At 43.5% G+C, this 11,264-nt stretch overlaps 1 protein-coding gene across 4 annotated transcripts in view; it reads right to left on the bottom strand.

Annotated features, from left to right (window-relative positions):
• Positions 1-11,264, bottom strand: part of pcbp4 (poly(rC) binding protein 4) — a 116,043-nt gene that overhangs the window by 16,499 nt on the left and 88,280 nt on the right. For all 4 annotated transcript variants that reach the window (XM_037102373.1, XM_037102372.1, XM_037102371.1 and 1 more), the window contains 4 exons: positions 9,803-9,874; positions 4,149-4,190; positions 3,977-4,055; positions 1,647-1,702 (listed from right to left, as the gene is read on the bottom strand). In XM_037102373.1, coding sequence (XP_036958268.1) covers positions 1,647-1,702; positions 3,977-4,055; positions 4,149-4,190; positions 9,803-9,874 — 249 coding nt within the window. The remainder of the gene's footprint in view (positions 1-1,646; positions 1,703-3,976; positions 4,056-4,148; positions 4,191-9,802; positions 9,875-11,264) is intronic.

Here is an 11,264-nt window from a genome sequence, read left to right as displayed (position 1 = left end):
GTGTTGACCTCCCGACAGTCAACACGTCCATCAAATGTCAAACGTCCTTGAGCGCGACACTGAACTGTTAGCTGTCCGCTTCACTGCCTGAAATAACAGTCTGAGCCGCGAGTCGTTAGCGTCTCTGCAGAGACACCCGAACACTGTCTCGTGTTCAATACGTGGATCAGACGGAAACTAACACGACACAGCAGCAGCAGCTGAGAGTGATTTCACTTCTGTTCGTCTGGAAGATAAAAGCTCAATTCAAAACAAAGAAATTAGGTGAAATGCAATAACACGTCATCTGTATTTCATATTTCATGCGAAGTTCCCTACAAACCAAACTGACATCAGAGAACTACAAAGTCCGACTGCGGCGCCGCTCACGTCTCCTGCTGCACTCGAACACACCACAAAGACTCCAGCTGGTGGTTTGTCTCTGTTAAGGGAAATATCTCTCTGCTGATACACAAACCGCTGCTCATCAAGAACACGTCTGATAAAAAGATGCAAATGTCACCACAGAAGAAGAGGAGGAGGAGGAGGAGGAAGACGAGGAGGAGGAGGAGACGTGAACTGAGGCTTCTTCTTCTTCTGTTTCTTGTTTGACAGCCAATCAGAGTCTTTTCTGTCAGACAGCTGATCGTTACGTTCCACTGGGTTGGATTAAAACTTGTCCAAGAAGCTTTTAAAGCTCTCAAAGATCATTTTCATCATGTTTTCATTTAAATAGTCGTTGTTGAATGTTTACAGTCAACAAACTAATAATAATAAATAATAGGAATATGAAGAATCTGTCACTTTAAGATTTAATATCTCCACTAGTTTTTACTCTGTTGAACTAAATGTTGTTTCTGTGTCGTGTTAATAAAGTTTCATCACATCTAGAATTTATTTAGTCCTGCAAAGATATTTTGAATGTAGCTTCTCTCAGGAAAGTTGTAAAAGATGTTAATATTCAATACCGACACATGAACATTAAACTTGTTATATTACTTCATGATATAAAAACTCAACTGAAAATAGTTTTCAGTGGTTTTATTTTTAGTTATTTGTCAGTTTTCACTTGAAGGTTTTTGATCTGTGTGATATTTATTTTATCGAGCCTGTTTTTCATTTAGTTTAGAACATTTACAACCTTTAAATAGTTTAGTTTGTTGCATATTAGATGATGACAACTTGTGTCTGGACGAAACACTCATCTTAACACGTGTTATTCTACAACTTTAAAGTTTTGTGAACTCATTTCTGAGGTGCTGTTATGAAACAACCTGAGCGTGTTCACTGAGTTTTCAGGGACATACAGATAATTAGTTTTCTGTCATTATAACTGAATTAATTGCTCATCACAGAGACGTTACAGTGAAAGTGTCCAGCAGAGAGCAGCAGAGAGCCGCCAGCACTGAAGGCCTCCTGAGTTTTCATGAGGAGGTGAAAAAATAACTTTTTCTGCTTTGAAATGGAGAAAGTGTCAGCTCAAAGCAAAGAAAAAAACCCAAAAAGCACAACAGTCATCCAATCACAACGTGGGGGTGGGACCATGGGCGGAGCTTATGGCAGCCGTGACAGACAGCCTTTCAAATTAAAAGCGTTTCCTGTGGACTGGAGGGCATTTTCTGTGCAAATCTGAATAATTGACTGGTTACACATCTCTCAGTACTTACATCGTTTGGAATGAGGAGCTCCTGAGACGTGGTTTGGGAGGAGGTGTCCATCCCTCCTGAGAGAGGGAGGGAGAGGGAGAGAGGGGGAGGGAGAGGGGGGGGAGAGAGAGAGGGGGAGAGAGAGGGGGGGAGGGAGAGGGGGGGAGGGAGAGAGGGGGAGAGAGAGAGAGGGGGAGAGAGGGGGGGAGGGAGGGAGAGATATGATAATTTGACTCTTTCATAAGCAGCATGATCTTTTCCTTCCTTCCTTCCTCGTCCTTCTTCACTCTTCACTGGAAGTGTTCTGGTCACTGCGAGCTAAACCAGCAGCGGTTCTGATAAAGTGTGTGAATGTGTGTGTGTGTGTGTGTGTGTGTGAATGTGTGTGTGTGTGTGTGTGTGTGTGTGTGTGTGTGTGTGTGTGTGCTACACTTCCACGACTGATGAGTTTCATACCTGCAACATAATGGAATAATCATCCATCCGTGTCCTCACATGATAATTCGCTCTCAGCTGCGCTCGTGTGGTTTGTATGAAAAATGACATGACAGAGTCTCTTTAACAGTGGAGCGGTTCTGACCCGACCAACACAAGCTGTGTCTCACGTGTGCACAAACACTGTACGCATGAAGTACTCAGATGTTTCACCTAAAGCTGCAGCAAGGAACGTTCAATTAGCAGTAATTCTGGCAATAATGTCCAGGAATTTAATACTGTGTACGGTATTTAATACTATGAGTTTAATGTTGCATCTTTCTTTCTGTCAATTCCAAAATAAAGACAAAAACTGATCAAAAATTCCTTAAAAGCACATTTAGACAAAACCACAGAAAAACAAGTAAAAGTATAAAAGTATGAACCTAAAAATATTCACTTGGTACCAAAAATAAAAGGTGTTTACGGTGCAGCTGGAGCTAATTTTATCCTGTAATCTGCCGAGTGATGATAAATGTATTGGATTGAAACATATAATTCAATAGTTTATAATGTCCTTCTGAAATGTACTGTAAGTATGGCTGTAACAGCTGTTTTCTCCTCTGGTTGGTTGGTGTACAGGCCTGTAATTTCCCCAGTAAACACACAGCTCTCCTTCCTGACCGGCCGGCTGCTGCTCCTCCTCCAGAGCCGCCTCGCAGAGAGCGATTAATTCAAGCTCGGACTCTCAACTCTGAATGAGCCCAGAGACGCAGCTGCGAGCTGAAGGAGTCGGTGTGTTTACAGGGGGAAGTTCACTCTGCCGTAACAGTGGAACTTCATGTACATCATCAATGAATTAAACATCTAGCTGGAGTATCAGAGACACAGATGATTATAGGAGAATAGATAATAATAAATAATAATAACTTTGCCATGTTACAGGTGCTGAAACAAAACGTGTCAGCACCAGCCTCGCTCTCCTCAGTCAGGAAGTAAAAATACTCCAGTAAAGTAGAAATCTCCACGAGTAAAGTCCTCGACCTCTGCAGACGAGGAGGAACGTGAGGCTCTATGAGCTGCTGGTATGAGAGGTCTCACCTCTGACTGCTTTCACATTTAGTCTCTGACTTTTACAGGACAGAACCGTCGACCGTCTGCATCGTTACGCCTCTGATTTTTTCACCTTTTGGTCGGTTTGTAATTTCTCCACAGCAGCGAGTTGATAACTAATGCAGCCAGGCAACGTGTGACTTGAAAGAGTCAGCAGGTAAACTCAGCTGGATGCTCAGAATCAAAGCTAACTCACATGATTATAATGCAGAACTGTGCACTGAAGTAAAGATTATACACATATAATATGAATTATCTTACGACGTGCTGCAGAACAAGAAGCTCACGTCACTGATGGAAACAACAGAAACGACCATCCAGAACACGTCAGACAATATTACTACAATCTTACAAACATCTTCCTTATTTTTGATCCTGCGAATGATGAAATTCGAGGTAACGACACTCTGAAATGGAAATAAGGTTTTTGAATAAAACTTCATTCTTTAAATTTTTAATTTTTTTTGTGTTGAAGCCGTCACCAGAGCTTCTGGATGACGACCGAAAAGTAAAAAAGAATTGACAGCAAAATGACTTCAAAGTGAACAGATGCACACACACACACACACACACACACACACACACACACACACACACACACACACACACACACACACACACACACAAAAGTAAATCACTGACTGTATAAAATATGGATGCAGCTTCTGACTCGGTGAGAAAATAAAGTTATCAGTGAATCTTTGACTATCATGTGACACCAGGAAGAACACTAACGACTGCGACAATCAGGTGTACAGCCTGCCTGCGTCACAGGTGTGTGTGTGTGTGTGTGTGTGTGTGTGTGTGTGTGTGTGTGTGCATACCAGGTAGAACTTGTGTAGCTGATTGGCTGATGGGGGCCAGGCCCTGTTGCTGCATTGACAACTGGTGGAGCTTTGCCAACTGAAAGAGACCAGAGAAAATAAATTGAAGCATCAAAATGTCACAGAAACATTAAAACAGTCAAACTGTCCATCACTGATTCTTTTTGATTACCTCTGAATGTGGAATGCCGTAGTGACTCTGTACTGCGTACGTCTGCAACAAAAAAGGAAAGAAGAACATGTCGTTAAAGTCCACGTCCACATTTATTGTATATATTATAAATGTGCCTGCAGAGTGAGAGGACGACTGAAGACTCCAGTCAAGTCTGCAAGAAATACTGAAAACCTTTCTGCACGTATCAGGATAAAAACATTTCATTTAAATCATTATTTATTTCCAAATACGTGCACAAGTTGAACATGAACTATAGAAAAGTCAGTAAAGGTTGTAACGGATGCATCCATCACGACATCTCCGCTCTCTGACACATTTCTCTTTTAACCGTTTGTTTAGCTGAACCTCTGACTTCATATATGAAACAAACCCGACACCTCGGCCTGTCTCCGTCTCACACGTTGTTTTATTCCTCCAGATTTTTAATATAGATACCTGAACGTAATCGCTCTGTACAGTTTGATGAAAAAAGCACAACACTTTCCAAGAGATCACAGGAAGCCGGTACGTGAAAGATGAATCCCTGCATGAGCTCCAAGTCTGTTTCTGTACAGTGAGTATTAAATAAGCACCTTGTTGGTCTTGATACCAGCAGGATTAATGCCTCCCAACGCTCCACTGAACACACCAGAACAGCAAAACGACTTTCACTCCATCATCCGTCCCGACTGGATCTCCTGTGACTCCTTCTTACCACCTGTGTTTATCTCCAAGATCACCATTTAAAGAGTTTCAGAGGCCGTCGCAAATCCCACAGTCAACTTCAAAGAGACTGAACACTTCCATAGGCAATGTGTGTGTGTGTGTGTGTGTGTGTGTGTGTGTGTGTGTGTGTGTGTGTGTGTGTGTGTGTGTGCGGACAAACCCGGGATGACTTGGTGCATCGGAGCTGTTTTCTGTGAGACTCTGTGTGTCTCCCTGAGGTTCACCACACCTTATATAACAGATTTCAGGGCTGTTATCCTTGACGCAGTCTGCAATGCCACTGCTGCTGAACTTTTGACTCCTGTTGCTAACGCAGGGGTTTGGTAGAAAAAAAAAAAAATTATGAAAAAAGCTCCCATCAGGAAAAAAAGCCGCACCTGCCAGGTGCTACAGGAATAATCGACCTGGCCGTGCTGCTGCTGCTGCTGCTGCTTGGCCTCCTCGATGCTGTAATGCGTCTCCCTGATCTGTAGATGTGACGGTAAATATTAATACAACCGCTGCACGCCTGATTTAAAATGGTCCACGCAGGCCCGAACACAAAAAAAGTGCCAAACACTCATAAATATTCATCGGTGGCTTCATGCAGCAGACATCAGAGATGCAGCAGCAGCTCCGGCACCGCTGGCCCGTTTTCATCTCAGAGTAAGAAATCCGTTCTTACTGGACATTAATTCTCAGAGTGACGCTTCTCTTGGCTCCTATTTCAGCATTTGGAGTCAAGAGTTTCTTGTTGTTCAATCTCTGCTGGTATTTAGGAGCTGCCAGGAGACCATCAGTCACTCTTCGGAGCAATTTTGTGAGAAAGGACCAAATGTCGCCTCTGCAGAAACAGATTTCTTTGCGTTCAGTCATGAGACCTGATTTCTACAGATTCACAAGGAAATGCACTTTGATATTTTCAGGCAGAGTTCCTACACTTGATATCTTTAAACTGTTTAAATTGTATCTATCAAATGTATTTATCTTTTTAAATCCGACCCCCTGACTGTCTATCCTTCCATTTGACAACTTGATTACTTGCTTACTGATATATTTTTACTCACATGGTTGTTTGCTTCCTCTCTCACTCTCACTCATACGTCCTTTATGACAGCCAGTTTAAATGTGTCCAGCTGATAATATCAATAAGAAATCCTCACAGCTATAATCATGAAATGAAGATTAATGTTAAATCCCAGAAACGTCTCTGAGAGCTGCAGATGAATCTGTCAACAGGAAGTAAATACCAGAAATTAAAGTTCATGTAAATATGATGAATCCCTCCCTCTCTCTCCACATGACTGTAAATATTTAATAAAAATCATAAATCGCCTCACATCGGCCACTTTACACAACACTGTCACTGCCCTCCAGGTCTCCTCCTTTCCTTCACATCATTTTTCTTTTTATTTAATTATTTCTCTTATTCGTCATCTACCTTTCCTTTTTTAAGTAAAATTCAAGCAGAGGTGTTACAAGTCCACACATTATTTCCTTGAGTAGAAGTTCTGATCCAGCTGTTCCTGAACGCACCACAGAGACAGTTGATTGTTGAGTCTCATTCCCAGGACGTCAAATAGACACATGTTGGGTTGGTAAAGCGTCCCGAGCAGCAACAAAGAGAGAAAATCAGAAACTCTCTGCAGATACGAGACACTAACACGCCTTTTCTCCACATTCCAGCCTCCCTCTCTGTCTGTTTACGGCTTCTTACGGCTTTTACGTCTTTGTCTCGTCTCGCTGCGTCTGATTGGTCCACATCAGTCTGCTGATGTTGGGAAATAACAAGAATCCAGAATTCACCTCAGATGCATCAAACTAAAGTAACGCGGCTGTTCTGAAGCTGTGAGGAGGAGAAAGTTCAGGTGTAGAGAGGAGAAGTCAGAAGTTGAAAACCTGCAGGACAGTAAAGTATCTGCACCAGGAAGTCTTTAGGCAGAGCATCATAGTTTTAAAGCTTCTGACCAAACTGTCGTATTTGACGAGATGAGAGTAAAAACACGTCGGCACTATAGTCTGTTTTCCTTAAGCAGCTGAGAGACGAGTGTCCACCCGGAGACAGCAGCAGCTGTGATTGGACGACAGATCCGACATTATCAGAGAGCTTCTCCGATTGTCTCCTCCTCCCTTCTTCCGCCTGTCACTCCCTCCCTCCTCCCATCAGTCCTGGAGCCTCCATTAGCTTCTGTTACCGTGTGAGGGAGTGAAGTGTTCTTCTGTTCTCGTTCGTCTCTTTTTCTGTATTTTTAATCCATACGCTCGTTTATCAGCGAGTCTCTCCGTCAATCTGTCTGCTTCATCCACTCAACACTCTCTCTCTCTCTCTTAACACTGTGATTCAGTCTCAGACAGTTTGTGACACTTCCCAGTTTCAGATGTGTGAGTTGTAGTAAACTCAGCCAAAGAAAGGAAAGTAACACAAACATGAATCAACTGTCCTGTTGTAAAGACCGGCGGACAGTCACATGACGTGTGTCAGGTCCTATCTAAATATTTAGCAGATCCAAACGACCCGATCGTTCAGTCCGTTTGTCCTGGTGCTGCTTCATTCTCATCTCACAGTGTTCTGAGCCGTCGATCACAAACTGTACATGTGATCGGACTGATATCATTCGGCAGAGACGAACCTACACCTGCGTGTTTCTCCAGCTCGTGTGAGGCCATGAGATGATGGCTGCCGTTCTGTTGTTGGAAAGTATTCTGAATGCGTTTGGCCTGCAGCCCGACTCTCCTCTGACATGAAATAAATGTGTGAGCACTGATTGTGGGTTCGCTGGTTCGTTGAAGGACACTTAGTTAATGACAGTGACACGCTGGCTGTTGGCACTGACCTCAGACCATCCAGTTATGGATGATCCGAACAGCCTCGTCCTTGACATGAAAGCTGTTTGTGCTGCAGTGTTTGCGACGTGCATCTGGGAGCAAAACCAGAAATTTCAGTTCATTCATCTCCACCGTTTAGTTTCCAGCGTTACCATCATAAACGAAAGCTGCACGTGTGCATGTTGAGAAGATGTTCTGTTCATCCAGCAGGTATCATTCCTCAAAGGCTGGTGTCTTTCTCTTTTTTCAGAGATGTGTTTCTCTGGAGGAAAACAGATGTCTGGAAGCCACGAGAGTAGATTTACCATAACTGCATGAACCTGACCTGACCTACACTGTGATGAACTGCCAGCTCACAGACGATTCATCACACTGTCCTCACACAGCTACCTGCAAAAACCCTGCAGAGATTAATGACGAAAACACAAATCGGCCTGTTTGTTGCTGCAGGTGCGTTTCAGGAAAAGAGTAAATACACCCTCCAGTTCTGCGAGGACCCTCAGCATAATATGCTCAGAGGACGGGGGGGAAACATCTGTGCAGGGACACTGATCGTCACATTGTGGATTCCTGCTGTGCCGTGAGCAGCTGCTGAACAGGAAACAGGAAGTCCAGTGTTGCTTTTACTGTCACTAGAAGCACATTGATGTCACTATGAGAGAGCTTCTGTGTGAGGACTCCTGGTGTGTCGGTATCGTGGTTTGTGTTGTAGTTCGTCGGCTCCAAACATCTCGTTAAAGGGAGATGCTGAAATTTTCTTTCTAATTCACAGTTTTTTTGCTCTGTCCTCCAGTAACAGTCCAGCGAGCTCTGATGAAACCAGTGAAAGTAACACTTGATGCTCCGACCGCAGGGAAGTCGTTGTGTTTACTCTGTTCCCAAAACTGATTTCTGTATCTTTAAGCATAAAGTCTCATTTGCAAATATATAAAACATAAAATACCCAAATCAACAACAATAGAGAAGACAGCTGTCAGTGTGGGGAGGGCTCATCTCTCAGATCACATGTTCAAACATCAATCGTCTTAACTTAAGTTATCAACCAGGGAGTTTCAGAGTCACATCTACTAGATAACAGTCATGTAAATATGTTGCGTTCACTGACCACAGGGTAGAATTAAACCTCCTGTTCTATAAGTCGCCTGTCTGACCAGCAGCTGCTGTATGATCCCGTTCCAAGGTCTCTTTTCCATTTAAGTTGTAATAATAATTCTGTGTCAGGCTGAAGTCCGTCCGTCGGGTCAGTCGGCGCTCTGCTTCACTTTAAGACATCTGGAGCCGCGTGTCCTCGATGGCAGCTTCCTCTTTGTGCCTCAAATTTGAGCACACAAAAGTGACCAAATTCAATTTGCAATTACAGCAGACGGCTGTTTTACAAGAAGAGATGAATGTGCTCCATTTTCATGTGGTCTTCCGGCTGCTCTCAGACCAGCAGGACACCACAGGAGAGACGTATCGAGTGTGAGGCGACTGAATTCAGACGTTAATCTCAGCCTGCAGAATAAAACTGACTCGACTGAGAGGATTCTGTTTTCACCATTTTTCTCCATCGTCTTCCATCTTGTATCTCTTCCCTCTGTTATCTTCCACTCTCTTCTCTTTTCTCGTATCTACACTTTCTGCCAGGCCATTCTCCATTTGTCACTTTTCTTTATTTATTTCTTTACCTCTCAGCGTTTTCATTCTTTACTTCAGGGCCGTCATCTTTACTCAGCCTCCGTTACTCTGCGCCTTCATTATCTCAGCTTTTCATGTGAAAAAGAGGTGTTATATTTACTGCGCCTGTGTGCAGAGGTGTTAATCTGGGATCCTTGACCGCTCTGACCATCTGCTTTTATGATGCCATCGCCGGCTGCAGCGCTGTGATTGAACTCAGCTCGCTTGGCTCCGTCCCAGAATCCAGGAGAGTGTTTACCTGCACAGCTCGCAGCAACACGTCAAGACAGTTCTTCCAAAATTTGATAAAGATCGATTGATTTTAGTCTGGCGCTGAATGAAGAGTGACAATTTGAGGGCGACATTAAACGCCATCTTTCACATTAGAGAAACACAGCAGCATTTTAAAAGGCTCCCCGTCTTGTTGGCAGATTTAAAAAAGGCAGATGTTAAGGTGACCTCTGACCCCAGGTGGACACACTCACCTGCTGCAGGTCGACTCCTCCCTGAGCCACCGAGAACAAGGGGTGAGAGCCGAAGTCTGACGCCTCGAACACCTTCAGAGAGACACAAGCAGAGACAACGCCGCAGTTAGAGCATCAAACAACTTCCTGGTTCAGGAATCTGAAGATTCGGCTGCACGTTCAGGACGCGTCACACCTGGTTTTAATAAACTGGTCCAAACAGGAAGAAGGAGATCAGCTGTTAGAGCTGCTCCGGTTCCCAATCACATCAAACTTCTTACAAACAAAACAAAGAGAACCAGCGATGAGGTTTCTCTACACACTGACGCCTGAACGGCCTCATCACACACACACACACACACACTCACACACACACACACACACACACACGGAAATCAAACTGTGGTGACTGACAGCAGGTCAGGCTGCAATTTCCTGCTGCTCGTGTGTTTATCTGCAGCAGGATAGACGAGATTCTCACGCTGCTGCTTTAAAACCTTCACTCACATCGTTACACACAAACAGTCTGTGCTGCACATGAACAGGACATGACATCACACGACCAGGAGATGAAGTTCACAGGCTAATAACCTCTGTACATTTGGTACCTGAGCCACAAGAGAGAGAGAGAAAAATGTTGTTTCTCACCTCTTAAATTACTAATTAGATTAAAAAATAAAACATGGAGGGTGTAGAAGGAAGTCTGAGCTTCAACATCTGTTGATTAGTTTACAGATATCCAAAGGTGGGAAGTGATGAAGTACAAATACTACATCACTGTACTCCAGTACATGTTTCATGTATCTGAGTATCTGTGTGACTTCTCCTCTCTACATCTGAACTTTCTCCTCCTCTCAGCTTCAGAACAGCCTCATTACTTTAGTTTGATGCATCTGAGGTGAATTCTGGATTCTTGTTATTTCCCAACATCAGCAGACTGATGTGGACCAATCAGACGCAGCGAGACGAGACAAAGACGTAAAAGCCTTGAAAATCACCTGATTCACTTTGTATCGCTCTCAATATATCAGTAAAGGGTTAAACTAATTATAAGATCCCATTATTATTATTCTAATAATGTGTTTCTTTTGCAGTTTTGCAGTTTTGCTCTCTTCTGTGCGTCAGCGTGAGTCAAATCCAATAATCCCAAAAAAGATAAGAAGTTCATTTAGTGTGTTGTTTATTATCAGATGAGAAGATGAGCGAGACCAGAGGAGAAGTAAAGGAAACAGTTTATTGATCGCTGAGGAAAAACAAGATGACGACGGAACGCTGACGCTGCGTCTCGTCTGTATGACGACAATATGTTGATCCACTCTGATCCTCTGAGGTTTGTCTGCCTGTTATCTGACATCAGGAGGAGGAGGAGGAGGATGTGAGTGATGACATCATCCACAGGAGACAAGAATGCGGTGAATATTATCAACGAGGCCACGAGAGAGAAAAACAGCCACGACAACGTCAGCGGGTTTCTGAAGCTACT

Source organism: Acanthopagrus latus, chromosome 6 (genome assembly GCF_904848185.1).
Source record: "Acanthopagrus latus isolate v.2019 chromosome 6, fAcaLat1.1, whole genome shotgun sequence".
NCBI classification, from domain to species: Eukaryota; Metazoa; Chordata; class Actinopteri; order Spariformes; family Sparidae; genus Acanthopagrus; species Acanthopagrus latus.
Note: the sequence above shows the minus strand (reverse complement) of the source record. Positions and strands in the feature narration are given on the sequence as shown.